At 38.6% G+C, this 15,177-nt stretch overlaps 1 protein-coding gene across 3 annotated transcripts in view; it reads right to left on the bottom strand.

Annotated features, from left to right (window-relative positions):
- The window catches only part of CERT1 (ceramide transporter 1), a 65,987-nt gene that overhangs the window by 34,846 nt on the left and 15,964 nt on the right, over nucleotides 1-15,177 (bottom strand). For all 3 annotated transcript variants that reach the window (XM_077347372.1, XM_077347374.1, XM_077347373.1), the window contains exon 3: nucleotides 8,987-9,103. In XM_077347372.1, coding sequence (XP_077203487.1) covers nucleotides 8,987-9,103 — 117 coding nt within the window. The remainder of the gene's footprint in view (nucleotides 1-8,986; nucleotides 9,104-15,177) is intronic.

The raw sequence follows: 15,177 nt of genomic DNA, 5'->3' as shown, positions 1-15,177 counted from the left end.
GCCCAAGCAAATGGGATAAAGAAGCAAAAATATGGCTAGCCTCCCACTGAGAGTTAACAGCCAATAGTTAATCAGATATTTCCTCAGTATTAGTTGGAACACAATGGTCCCTTGTAAAGCAGAGGACAGTTTTAAAAGGTAGTGTTTATATTAACTAAGCTGGGGATTAAGACTGGAAATAAAGGGAACACACATGGCCTTACGGCACTTCAGAAGCCTTGCCTGGTTCAGCTGCTATATTCCTCTTGCCAGCCAAATTATTCTGAAGCATCAGAGCCAGTACTCTGCCAGTACAATAAATAGTAGTAGTAATTATTACAATTATATATACAGTGCTAGTATAGATGGTGTTCTACAGAGTATCACTGCCAAAACATGCAAGTTCTTGTCTCTGAAGACTTGCACCGCTACTGTACATAAACAAATAAAAAAATCTGTGGCCTGCACCAATCACAAAAGTAGTACCACCTCACAATATTAAGAAAAAGCCCCCAACCCCCCTTGAGGATTAAGCTTGCTAGACAGAAGAAATGTTCAGATTTTGTTTTAAGGGATAGAAAGAAAGAGAGGAGGCTGATGATATTAGATTATTAAATTCCTGAGGGCTTTTCTCCTGCAGGAGATTTCCCTAGATGTTGACCAGAAGTTGGTTTGTCCTACAGCAAGAGCATGGACATCTGTATTTAAAGACTGTACTACAGCAACTGTTGGGAGTATGACAGCAGAGACAATGATATCTGGAGCCGCAGTTTGACCCCCTCCTTTTCGGGGGCCTGTTTTTGTTTAATTTCTCATGGTTCCCGGGCAACAGGAGGGAGAAGAGGGCAACTCTGATCACAGGCAAAAGAAAATAAAAAGCAGGCCTGCCTACCGCTTGACTGCATTTCAGAGCTAGATTTTTTGGAGTGTTATTAGTGCGTCTGCTTTGGATTTACTTGCTCTCTGCATGGGAAGACCTTGTTCTGTTCACAGGCTGGACAATTTTTAAGACTGGTGAAATTTGTTTCAAAATATTACAATTATTTCTTTTTTTGCCATTTTGTAATGGAGGGCAGTAGCCTTATTCCCCATTTCAGTGGCCTTCCCTCTACCTGCTTAGATCTGCCCTATAGCAGCTCTTCACCATCCCTTCCTCTGACTGGATTGTTATCTGCAAATAATAAATAATAAATAATAAATAATAAATAATAAATAATAAATAATAAATAATAAATAATAAATAATAAATAATAAATAATAAATAATAAATAATAAATAATAAATAATAAATAATAAATAATAAATAATAAATAATAAATAATAAATAATAAATAATAAATAATAAATAATAAATAATAAATAATAAATAATAAATAATAAATAATGAAGAGGCTTTCACATGGCCCTTCTTCATTGATGTTCCTGCTGGTGTGCCACTGGCTGCCCCTCTCTCAACTGTTCTGACTCAGCAGCAAGAGGAGGAGGAGGAGCTTGAGCTGTGTTTTGGGCTGAACTTGGAAGGCATCTTGAGTTCACCCCAGGGACCCAGAGGGTGCTGGAGGAATCTCTTCTAGAGACTGAGTGCCCCTCCTGTTGTACCTCCAGGGCCCCTCATGCCTTCCAAGGAGAGTTAGGAAGAAAGGCTGGAGGTGCTACAAGAGGACGAGATGGAGGTGCATCTGAAGGTACTACCACCTCAACCTTTCTCCCTCAGTTATCTCCTTGTGCACTCTCAACAAAGAGCATTTGTCTCTTGCCCCTTGTAGGAGGTGAATCTAGTGGTATCTGCAGCAGCTTGGCAGCATGGGTAACTCCTATTCCTCAGTGATCTAGAAAAACTTCTAGAGAATGAAGAATCTCCATTTCACACATTGAAAATTGTGCAGGGCAAGGATAAGTCCAGGAAGAAAATGGATCAGATCATGATGACTAGGGCCAGGAACTATCTGAAGAAGGTTGCAGAAAAGCTGGTGGGGTGGCTGTGTAGCCACTAGCCAGCCAAGGGAGAGTCTCTATGCAACTTTCTTTGGTACTCTGCCCTCCAGGTCTTCTATAGTGAAGAGATGTGAATTATCTAGCAGAGATGTTTGGTGCTTGTTGACACTAGGGTGACAAAGGGTGGGCAACAGAGGGCAGAGAAGAGGATTACTTGGCTTACTTGAGAGATTATCACTCTAGATGGACAGTCCATTCCTGCTGTTGAGGATGCAAGGTACTGCAGGCTGTTTCAAGATTCTGTATCCCTAATACATAATTGTTGCTTACCCAAGCTGAGCAGATTGTAGTGTCCTCCCTAGATAGCACTGTCAGCAGACATATGAAGTCATAAATTTCTGATTCTAATGGGAAGACTATGAACTTCACATTCTACTTTGGACCTGCCCTCAGATACAGCATGTATACCTCTCACTGACAGTCCATTGGCAGCAGTCCAAGGATATTCTGAGTGGGGGTGGGACATCCAGTGAGGCATGGTGAAAAGAAACACTGAACTAGCTATTGCCAGGCTTTGCTCCATGGTGAGGTACTGGATGAGGCACACACAGTAGCCAACATCTCTACCACCTTTAAGAAACAATCAGTGGCACGGATAGGCAGGAATCAAGATCATGGAAGGTAAGTCTGTCAGTGGCTACTAGCCATGTCAACTGAGGGGAACCTTCATATTCAGAGGCACTAAACCTCTGAATCTCAGAGTCAGTAGTCAACATGGGGGCATGTTTTAGCCTCAATGCCCTGCTGTTGGCCCTCCAGAGGAACTGGCTGGCTACAGTGTGATACAGGATGCTAGACCAGATGGACCACTGGTTTGATCCAGCAGGGCTCTTATGTTCTTATGGTGTTTCTAGGGGCTGGTGACTGATAGCAGTGCAAATAGTGGCACAGGCTGTAGGCTTGAATTACAATTACTGTTTGGCATCAATTTGTAGGAATCAATCCTAGAGACAAAAAATGTGAATCCTGAGACTACAGGAAACTATTATTTACCTTTACCCTTGCTGGGTGTAAACACCTATCTGTGTAACTGGATGGTCTCGAATGGGATAGTGCGATTCTCTTTCTGATAGCTGAATGTGGTAGTTTGACCCCATTGGGTAGAACATTTCTTAATTTCTAGGTTCCAGATGAGAAACATGAGAAAAATACTGTGCAATTAATCATTTGTGCCAATATTCTATTCTCAATAAAATGAAGCTGCTATAACTTTCCCCATCTTTGCCAAGTGCTATCCTAAGTGCATAACCCACTGGGCCATGGGAGCCTGACTGAGCATCCCACTCCAGCAGCACAAAAAAAGGAATACTACAGCTTTATTAAAGGAAACTTTAATCTTCTGAAGGAGAATAAACGTCATCTCTCAAGCAAACTGACTTGCATTGGCAGTGCACTTGATGCTCTAGAACTGGGGTAGTCAACCTGTGGTCCTCCAGATGTCCATGGACTACAATTCCCATGAGCCCCTGGGAATTGTATTCCATGAACATCTGGAGGACCACAGGTTGACTACCCCTGCTCTAGAATATAATCACTTAATTACAAAAATGCCCTTTGCATCCCTTTTGAATCTAGTTCCCCTTACATATAACTCTACTTGCATACTGTCATTTTTCCACACAGGAAAACATGAAAATGTTCTGCTATGAAAATATTTTTCTGTTTAGACTTGATATTTCTTCCTCACAGAATTGCTAATCAAAGTGAAAGAACCTGTCAGGGATTGCATGCAACAAACATTAGTGGCCACTAGATGGAGGCAATTAAAAAGTGTAAGACCTCTTTGGGGTTACTATTGGTCAAAGTCCAACAGTAACCTTTATCCTGCTTCCATTACATTCCAGTTATTCTGCATTTAATGTTTTCAAGGTAACCTAATTTTAAATGATTAGAGGTCTGCCTTTAGCAGCAAATCCTGAACTGTTTCAGGTTTCTTAACACAAAATATTAGATCACACTTGCAATCAAGCTTTTGTTTCTAAAGACAGTTTCAGGCCTAAACATTTCATGGAAAAACTTGCATACAAAACTGCCGTAAGTTTAAGATATATAACAAGTGGTAAGAAAAAAAATCTTAAGTTCAAGGAGGTCAGTGATACTTGTCCTGAACACATGAATCAATACATAGGTCTTATAATCTCAAAAAAACAGTTCAGGGTGGTCATCATCATAGCTTGTGAATTTGGCAACAACTTAACACGAGCATGGAAAGTTTAACAAGGCTCCAGGACTTGCAAGCCTGAGAAACCATCTTTTAAAATGGATTGTGGGATTGTGAACAGGCATGCAAAAAAGATGCATGGAAAAATTTCAGAAGCTGTAGAGTCAGTCTCTTTACCCATATATATAAACACTGAAAGAAGAATTAGCTGTAGTAAATGTTTGTATTCAATCCATGTTTTGCATGTTTATGTTGTGTAGTACTTTGGATACTAGTAGGCTAAATAAATTATAAATTACAAAACAAAAATTTGAAATATACTTTACAAAGTCAGCTATACTAGGGACAGATTTAGGATATTTACAAACAGAATATTAAAAAGTGAGCTAGTACACACACCTGAATACAATACAAACAGAGTTACCTGCCTCAATTCAAGGCCCAAGGACAAAGAATTTTAATAGCTCAACTCCTTTAAATAACATATCTGGTTTCAGCCAGTGTCATGTACACTTCCAGAACAAGAATGAAATGATTTCAACAATTAGAAAATTTATAGTGTTGCTGGCAACTACCATGAGCGGCCCTACAAGATTCAGCCAAGAAAAATATTTTCTCATAGGGTTCATTGTACTGAAGTCCCCACACCTTACCATGCAGTTATGAGTCTTCTGGGCACCATCTTAAGGGGCTAAAATCATACTGCACTCATGTCAACAGAGCTCCAATTAAAGAAACAAGGAAAAAGCCTTTCCAGAGAAAGGGTTTAGAGTTGAGAAGCAAGAGCAAGAGATGTTTAACCCATTCCTGCTCAAAACCGCCCAGAACTGCAAAGAAATGGGTGGTATAGAAATCTAAATAAATAAATAAATACAGCAGGGGTAAGTCAACCCTGTGGTTCTCCAGATGTTCATGGACTACAATTCCCATGAGCCCCTGCCAGCATTTGCTGGCAGGGGCTCATGGGAATTGTAGTCCATGAACATCTGGAGGACCACAGTTTGACTACCCCTGCTCTACAGTGTGTGTCTTACCGAGAAGTATTGTCCCACCCATTTTCTGGCACAGCTTGTCTGGGGCAGGATTAGCTGCTTGGTGGGTGGGGAAATCTGCAAGAGTACACCTCTCCTGTCTTGCTGCAACTCCTTTTTAAATTCCCCTTTCCCAAAGGGCTTTGCTTATTTAAAAGGTAGCAAGGTATTGTTAGAATACATACACATTATCCCTCAAGAAGCACAATCAACAGAACACCAACGAAGGCAGTGGTCCCCAACCTTTTTATCACCGGGGACCACTCAACACTTGACAATTTTACTGAGGCCCACTGCCCTAACGCTCCCTGACTCTGGTCGCTATGGTAAAGTTTAAACATCCATTCAAAATAAGATTCAGACACGCCGCAACAATGAACATAAGTGACATTTTATTTAATTTATTTTAATGTTTTCCAATAATACTGTACAAGCAGTCAATTTCAGCATAGGAAATAGACAAAAATGATTGTTACTGTTATCTGTAATATTTACAGAGAAGATACGTAGAAAAGGCTCTAACTATTCTATATATATTTGCATGAATGAGGGCATCTTTCTAGTAAGATGGTTTTTCTTAACTGGACAAAATCTGAAATACTTCATATGACTCGGCATGGTGTTTCATATCAGGAGACAATATAATTGAAAATAAAATATGGCTTAGGTGGCGGTTTAATTATCTCCATTAATTTCCTGTATTCAAAAATATGTTGAAAAAACTGAGTGTGAACAGAACTGCTTACAGGTATGGGCCACAATGGTCAGCACCCATAATATGTATCTTAACAAAAAAAGATAACTGCCTAAGCCTTTTTGCACTATGCAAGATGTGCTTCAAAAAGTGGTGTCGTGCTGTAGCACAATCTGCACCCACACCCCTCAACAGCAGCACTGTGCTGATTTACCACCAACTTATCTAGTTTCTTGGTCACCTATGTGCAAGATTGAGCAGCTCTTGCCAGAATACACCATTTTACCCAACTATGTAAACAATATACCAAAAAAATGCAGTAACTCCCAGGATTACAACAAGAACCTGTGGATTCATAGAAGTATTTCAACATGCCCTTCCAGACTATATTTTATACTTGATACCTGATGATCCAGCTAGGCCAGTGCAGGGTGACACTCATTAATCAGAAGGCCATTTTAATGCTGCTTATTATTCATGCTACAGTAACCTTTATTGCTCAACACTGCCTTTCATTGAAATAGAAGAACTCATACAGTATTTTGTATAATCATGAGCTAGAATCTAAAGAGGAACTATAGCTATGCCAAGACAGAGTATGCCTAGTGAACCCCCCCCCCTTTGAATGGGACATATGCAGGCCAGATCTAAATAATTTCAAAATCTTCTGAGATTAAAAAGATGTCTTAATACATGGTTGGCGTAGTCTGCCATTCAAAAACCATAAGACCAAAACTTTGTATGGCATGCAAAAATAGATTTATGGCTTTGATAAAAATTCACCTTCCCACCTTAAAATTACTCTAACTGACAAATTCAAAAACAGTGCATACCTATTTGGATTCTCTTCACCCAATTTTAACAGCCAAAATAGATTTTTAAAGTTTTTGTTTGTACAAAAAGTCCAGAAAATGACAAGGTGAAACAACCCTTTAATTTGTAGGTAGGTTGGTACATTCTGTCATTTTCTTCTGTATTCATAATGAATTAAAAATATTTATATCCTTGCAGTTAAAGCTCAACACTTTACAAGGACACAAAATTTATGAGTCCATTAACAAATTAAAGAAAACAACTAAGAATACAACTAAGTAAAATAAAGAATACAACGAAGTCTGATGAAGCAATTCATAGCATCTGAAACAGAACTGTCTCCCTATACATAGCCAATGAAGATACCCTCTGAAGCCACTCTGATAAGCTATTCTAGAGGAGCCCCCACTTACCACAGAGAAGCCTATGACCTAGCTATTTGTTTATGGACATATCTGATGGAAATGAATCATGCTTGTAGATCAGTAACATTTCAGGAGTAGGGATGGTCAAACGTATAAGAAGCATTTATATTATAAGAAGGGGAGATGGGTTCTCTATCGCCTTGGTAGGTGGGAGTAGATTGTGATTGGCTTCCGCCATGTTATTTATAATTTTTAATGTCTTTTAATGGGGTTTAATTGGGGTTTTTAAGACAATTGTTACCCACCACGAGCCTACTCAGGGAGTGGCGGGAAATAAATCTAATAATAATAATAATAATAAGGTGGGTTTGGGCAGGATAGGGAGATTTTATCTTGCGTCTGTAAATCACCTCGAGCTGGCTGGCCAAGAATGGTAATTAAAAAGAACATAAATAAATATATAGCTTGGCCATAGTTCTGCTTGCTCATTCTCTTCTTGTTTCCCATTTACAAATCATAATTTTATTCAAATTTCGTAAACTTGCTTTATTTAAAATATTTTTATGTCCCCTATCAACACCTACATTACTTCTCAGAAATCCATTAACTTTGGGGTTTTAATTTTAAAACATAAAAGTATTGTTTTAAATGAACTATCAGAAAAACACCATTATATCTAAACAGTTAATCATAATATTTAGTTAAGAATGTCGATATCTGATCTTTCATTTTCAGAGCCCTCTTCATAATGCTGAACATTTTTAAGATCAAACCAATAAGCCCTTTTGGGCCTAGACCATCTTTACAAAAACAACCACTATTTAAAACCCAAATACCTGCTGGAACAATCTCTTTTTGAACTGTACCATCAGTCGCTAGTTTAATCTCCACTTATCAGAGATAAAGCTGTTAATTTACACATTATTTTCTGTGTTTTTAGTCTGCCTTTCTCATTGAAACTCAAAGAAGATTATATGGTGTAAATAAATAACAGTCTAAACAAGGAGACATCTAAATAAGCACAGTGTAGGCTGATACAATCAGTGTGAAGGCACATCAAGGCACTAGGACTACGATTACCAAAACCTGAGTGAGTGTAGAATATATATTAGGCATAATACAGAGTGATGATACAGTGAAGAAAAATGCTATTGCATCAGTAGAAAACAACGAAACAACAACAGGACAATAAATACAGAAAACTAATGATATGCCCTACATTACAGGGATAATCTACAGCCCCTTTCCTTTCATAAAGTACCTTCCTGAGCTATTTTGTTACAGTATAGCTCTGTTACCTTTAGCCACATGTAGATTCCTAGCACTCCCTAGCCTCTCACTATGTTTTATAGTTTCTGAGAGGTCGAACCTACCAAGGGAGTGTCAAAGTTATTGTTATTGAAATACTGTTCTAGTTAATATGTTATTGTTATATTGATACTGTTTTATGTAAACTGTCCAGAGCCATAGGGAAGGGTGATGTAAAAATCTAAATCAATCAATCAATAATAAAGAGCGACATCTTTAACAAATCTTTATTTCACTCATTCTTATAAAAGCAGGTAAAATAGGCCCTGAACAGCATAGCGCAATCTTGTCAGATCTCAGAAACTAAGCGAGGTCGGCTTGGTTAGTATTTGGATGGGAGACAACCAAGTATGTTCTGATGCTACACAGAAGCAGCCAGTGATAAGCCACCTCTAAATGTCTCCTGCCTTGAAAATCCTCCAGGGTTGCTATAAGTCAGCTGTAACTTGACAACTAAACTGGGGGGGGGGAGGGGGAGGAGAGGGAGAGATGGTAAAACAGACAATGGTAATAGTACCTTTGTGAGTGCATACTTGCACCTGCCTTCCATAAAAAATAGTACCTGAACTAGTAAGCAGTACCCTGGAGGATTATCCTTAATCACATACCATTACTAATTGCTAAGAAACAGAAGTCATACCTTATGCTGTTCAATTGCATCTATCCATTGCTGTCTATGATCTGGATCTTGAGCCCGCAGGTACCAAACACTATCATTTACACTAATGTCAAATCTGCACTCATCAAAATCATGGGGCTGTAGGAGGGAAGAAAACAAGCTAATTAAGACATAACATTCGGCATAAACAAAATAAACTACAATAGAGTATAAAATGACTATAAAACATTTAAAAGCAAGTTGTCCAACATCATTTTTGACAGCTGCTATAGTTCAAAACATAATTTCAAACCATGTAACCTAAGAAACAGATAGCACCAGAAAAATTCTACAATATATAATTTAAAAATCAGAATATTAGCTATACATTTCAAAAATTGTTGTAAATGTCATAACTATCACAGTGTCTATTTAGAAAGAAAACTCTTCAAAGGAATAAAATTCTAGGAAGAATTATGTTAATTTTTATTCATATCATATTGGACTATTCAAAGACAGATGATTATTATATGAAGCTTTCACACAAAAATTCAGAATACAAGGCCATTAATACAGATCTAGAAAATAAGTCTTCTACATGGAAACAAGCATCTTATCTTAAACCATCTTCTAAGATTCCATAACTTTCAATAGTAGCATTATGTTACCAATTAGGATGCCTGACATCTTATGTTTTTGCCAAAGATCAAACAGTACTACGGGCAAAAGCATAAGAGGAAGAGAATCATCAGGGTTACAGTAGAGAGGCTTGTGGTTTGGCAGCACATGTTTCTCCTGATTCATGGGGAAAAAAAGCAGGAAATGTTGCAAGCCTGGAAATGTTCCCAGATGCAGAATATCTTGCAAGAAAACCCCTGAGCATGGCTTCTTGGAAGAGAATATTCAGTTTCAATTGCTATATAGATTCCATTTCCATGCAACTAACAATTTTAAAAAAAAGAACAAGGTTATAGTAAAATAAAACTTTTGCAATATCATAAATTATTCAAGGTAGAAAGCCATAATCCTATAATACTTGTCTGGCATATTTTATACATTGTGCATAATTATATAGGAATTCATTCATTTGCACTCAAGACCCAGGTCTTAGTTTTGTTGCTATTTGGAATACAGCTACACATACACGATTTCATAAAGAAACCTAAAGGCATTTGTGTGTGCGTGTGAGCATGGAGATTTCCCATGTAGTTATGGGTATTTGAACCATGGAACTGTTATCTCTTACTTTCAGGTCTGGCAAAGAAAAAAGTGAAACGGTATAAAGGGATGTTTTTTACAGCTGCAACAAAGAAATTGCCAAATGAGACTGAACACATGAATCTGAATTTATATCAGTAATCATTTAAGACTGAATGTATTAACTGAACGTACGTAACTACTAATATGACGTAGTATATTATACTTAACTAGTTTTCAAGCCCGCTAGCGGCAGGAAGGGGAGGAGTGGGAGGCAGTCCGATGGAGGCGTCAAGAGGGCACTCGGCACCTCGGAAGTCTCCGAGGTGTGAAGGTGGTGGGGCTGGTTCACATGGGGCTCTGTGGTATCGGGGGTGGGCAGGCTGTGGGTGGGCAGTGTAGTATCTGTGCTGGACAGTGGAGTTGGCAGTGTAGCCTCTGATATTTCCTAGTGTATTCTTAATATGTAACGCGCATTAAAAGCTGTTAATTGTGTGTTTACAGTTTGTCAGCAGGCAGATTCAAATAATTTCATTGACACTAAGATTTGATATCTGTTTCCTTTATACATAAACAGAATTGCTAGTATTAGAAGAGCTAGTTCTTATATGTTGCTTTTCTCTACCTGAAGAAGTCTCAAAGTGGCTTTCCCTTTCCTCTCCCCACAGCAGACACACTGTGAGGTAGGTGAGGCTGAAAGAGTCCTGATATTACTGCTTCTTCAGAACAGCTTTATCAGTGCTGTGTTGAGCCCAAGGTCACTCAGGTGGTTGCATGGAGGGGGAATACGGAATCAAACCTGGCTCGCCAAATTAGAAGTGTGCATTCCTAACCACTACATCAAGCTGATTCTTGTGGAACAGAGCTGTTGTTTCAGATATCCACAGCCAGTAATTTCTGGGGCATATAAAGTTAGGAAGAGCAGTTTCCCAAGACTGATTATTTTGGGTGACAGATTTAATTTTTTTACTACAAAAATAGGGTAGGTACTTTTAAAACCACCTTACTCCTATACACCAATTATTGTCTGAAACATATAGGATTATAAAGAATTAATATTACAAGATTAACAAAAATAATCTTTTTGCTGGAGGGGTTGGAATTCATTTGACATGTACTTCTTTGCATTTGAGGTCCTTCTCTATGCCCTATTTTGTTGGTCCTCCAGGGTGACTGGCTGCCCACTGCATGAAACAAGATGGACTACTGGTTTGCTCCAGCACAGGGATTGTTATGTTGCTCTTGTAAAGTGGTGCAAAAATGGAATGGGTGCCAAAACAAAGATGTTTGATAATTTAGAAGCAGATCAGTCAAAAAAAAAAAAAGCAAGGCCACAAAAGTTATGGATTTGCTTGTTTTAAGCTGGAAGCTTTCCTTGAAATTATTGCTGCTGTTAATAAATTTGGTATCGATTACTGAAGGGGATGTATAGACTACTTCAAAATAATTGAATCTGGCTATGTGGCAAGGTAGCATCATGCAAACCCTTCCCCTGAGGCAGTCAGCTGGCTGGAAGTTGGGATTATGTCGCCTTCTTATGTTTTGAGGGAAGAGACAAAATTACCTTCCATCTTCTACTCCTGTAATGCCACATGACAGGCTTTTGGAAGTTCAAAATAAAATGTTTTATTATCTCGGGGGGGAAATGATCAGGTGGAATCAGAGATAGGATGTATGAGGTGAACAGATAATAAAAACCGAAGTAACTTTGTAATCACACTAAACAGATAATATTTTGCCAACATATGTTTTTGCTTTTCAAAACCTCTGAAATTTTGAGAATGGCTTTCTTTTCAGTTTTCTGAGTTTCAGCACACTTTGCACCACCTCTGACATCCCCTCCATGGCCTGAAGCAGCCTGACCTCTCTAGGGAGTTTAGCTTGTATGTTATTGTTGGGACCACGGAAGTTGTTGTTTAGAACCTCTGTTGGGTTGTTATTGTTGTATATTGACTATGTTGTATGTTGACTCGTTCCATGTATCCCCTATGATGTTGTATGTAAACCGCCCTGAGCCATATGGAAGGGCTATATAGAAATCAAATCAAATAAAAATAAATAAATTTAGAAGGCAGGAATCCTTCTCTCTTCACAAACCAAGGATCACTCCTCTTTCTAGTTCTCTATTTCCCTTTTCACTGGGCAGTGATTACTTCTCTTCACTGGAAGCTTTGTCCCTTTTCAGCTTGAATGGGGAACTTCTGTGATCCTTTCACTCCTCTTTGCCTCCTTCCCAATGCTGAGTCAGTATCTCTTCAACTGTCAGTTCCCAACTGTAATTTCTTAGTTGACACGCTCCTCATAAGTCTATTTGAACAGCCTGTCACTCAAAAGTTCTCAGGCTCTGAGGCATCAACCCATCATGGCTTGAATTCATTCATTTTAGCTTCTAGGGAAAGGTAAAGCTTTGATTAGGTCTAGCACCCACTTGTCTTTTTGGTGGTCCACAGTATTGCGAAACCTCTCCTCCAACAACATGTTTCAAATCAATTAACTTTCTTCCTGTCAGCTGTCTTCATTGTCCAGCTTTCATACCCATGCTCAGTAATTAACTTGATCTTGGTCACCAGTGAGACATCCTTAAGGATTTTTTAAAATCTACTTCACGGCTGTCCTTCCCAGTCTCAATCTCCTGAGCTCCTGGTTGCAGTGTCCCTTTTGGCAGATAACGGAACAATTTTTAATTTCTTCATTGTCAACCTTGAAGTTGTGTAATTCCGCAGGAAGTCATTACTATTGTCTTCTTGACGTTCAGCTGTAATCCTGCTTTGGCACATTCTTTTTTAAACCTTCAGCAATAGGAGCTTCAAGTTTTCATTATTTACTAAGAGTAATGTGTTGCCGGCTTAGGAGGGTATAAATCTGCTTAAGATGGAAGTGTTAGCAGTTCAGCAATAGGCTCAGTTACTAGGGAACAGAGAGCTCAATGAAGAAAATTTAATATATTGAATTCTTTCTTGAGCAAAGGAGGAGCTTCAGGCTCTTACAATGGAGCAGAAACCAGCAGATATTTCTCTGCCCCAGTCTTATGCTGCAAAAGCAGCTCATTGCCAATAAGGTCTAGCGCACAACAGCAGAATTTGTCATTTATAATCATATATCCATCTTAATCTTCACAACACATGCAGGACAGCAAACAATGTTTTCTCATTTAGAACAGCAAATAAAAACACAGCCGGCTGTAAATTATTGCCAATCATTATCACAACCAGGCACCAACAATCCATCTACTAATGCCTTCGTCCATCTCGATATACAACATTGCTTTTTTTACAGCTCAAACTATAAAGCCAAACACCACATGCCACTTAGAACAAAATATTCAGCATCTGGTCCCTATTTGAGGGGCCAGTGCTATTAGCACAACTTGGTAATAATACACTTTTGCTTTTTCTCTGGAAATCGTTACTGAATGAAAGGAAAGAGTGATGGATTGGCAGTATACTCATGGTTCAAGGTGCCACCTCATTTAAGAGATCCCAGGCATAGGTATTGGGTGAACATCTCTGCCTGAAATGCAGAGTACTATCAGAAATCTACAGTACTACTGAGCTACCTGGAACCATGGCATGATTCAGCAAAAGGCAACTCCATATTTATTTAAATATAAGTATTTAAATATAAGTTTGTGTGTGTTTAAAAGCATTATGTTCAAGACACTTACAGACCCTGTGGCAGAAATCTCTCACACAAATACACAAAACAAGTGAAGTATTGGTTAGACTAGGATCTGAAGGATCCAGGTTTGAACACCTACTCTGGCACAGAAGTCTGCTGTGTCACATTCTCACCCTAACCCACCTTACATGATGGTTAAGATACAATGGAGAACAATGTAAGTCACTCTGGATCATCAATGAAGAGTAAAGTGGAATACAAATGTCATTAAGAAAATTAACATTAGTATTCAAACCAAATACTACTTCCAGATTTTTCAGAGTTTGTAAATTATCTCCAACAACCTCCTCACTATTTTAACTCAGCCTAAGGGATACATTGTGAAGGCACCAATTATTTCTTTGGAAAATGTATGTGCCACCTCTTAGAGACCTGCTTGAGATATCTTACAATTAAAACAATAAAGCCAGACATTAACACACAGCTATTATTAAAACAGTAATGCAAATACACATATTGAATAGCCTATAACTATACTGATAAAAGAATTCTTGGGCCAGATGCTAGACTCTTGAACAGCTAAAAAATATTTGTTAAACTTAACAAAATATTTGTTAAACTTTGTTAAAAGTCTGCATAAAAATAAATGTTTAGCTGGTGTTGAAAGGAAAGAAGGTGCCAGGCAAGTCTTACAGGGGATAGTCACAGTGAGGTTCCACTTCTGAAAAAGCCATGCCTCTAATGACTACCCACTTGACCTCTGCTGGCAGTGGCACAGAGATCAGGAAAACAATCTTAACTGGCAGGCTGGAAAATATGAACATCAGTGTCCCTTCCAGTATCCTAGCCTCAAGCCATTTAGGCTCTTATAGATAAGGACCAACAATGACTTGTGCCTGGAGACAGAAGGGCAACAAATGCAGATCTTTCACCACAGGTTTGACACAATGCTTATTTCCAGTATTATGCATAGTTCTGTCACTTTTCACTAATGCATTCTTTGGAAACTGGTGGCTTCACATAGTGGTTCACTATACTGTAGAACGGACTCAGCTATGTGAATACATCACTAATCTACCACTGAACTAGCAATAAAACTTGCAAGCGTACTGTCAGTTCTCCTTCAAGGGGGTGAAGTCATCCAAGCTGGTTAGGTCACACTTCTGCTCACTCAGGTAAAGCTATGAAAACTCACATGGCTTCCGGTGGGAGTAACCATTGGCTGACCCTCTAGTTTGGTTAGCCCTAACTGCTTAGGTAGCTGAAATGTACTCAGAACTGCTCTTTAATGGACACTCCTATAATTTATGGAAGTGATTAACTTTATTATTTTAGTTTCAAAGTTCGTAATGCCATGTGAAATTTTAGAAACTCTGTAAGGAGGGGGAAGAGGCTTATATGCTCCTCTCACCACAGAG

Source organism: Paroedura picta, chromosome 7 (assembly GCF_049243985.1).
Source record: "Paroedura picta isolate Pp20150507F chromosome 7, Ppicta_v3.0, whole genome shotgun sequence".
NCBI classification, from domain to species: domain Eukaryota; kingdom Metazoa; phylum Chordata; class Lepidosauria; order Squamata; family Gekkonidae; genus Paroedura; species Paroedura picta.
This window is presented reverse-complemented; position numbering and strand designations above follow the sequence as displayed.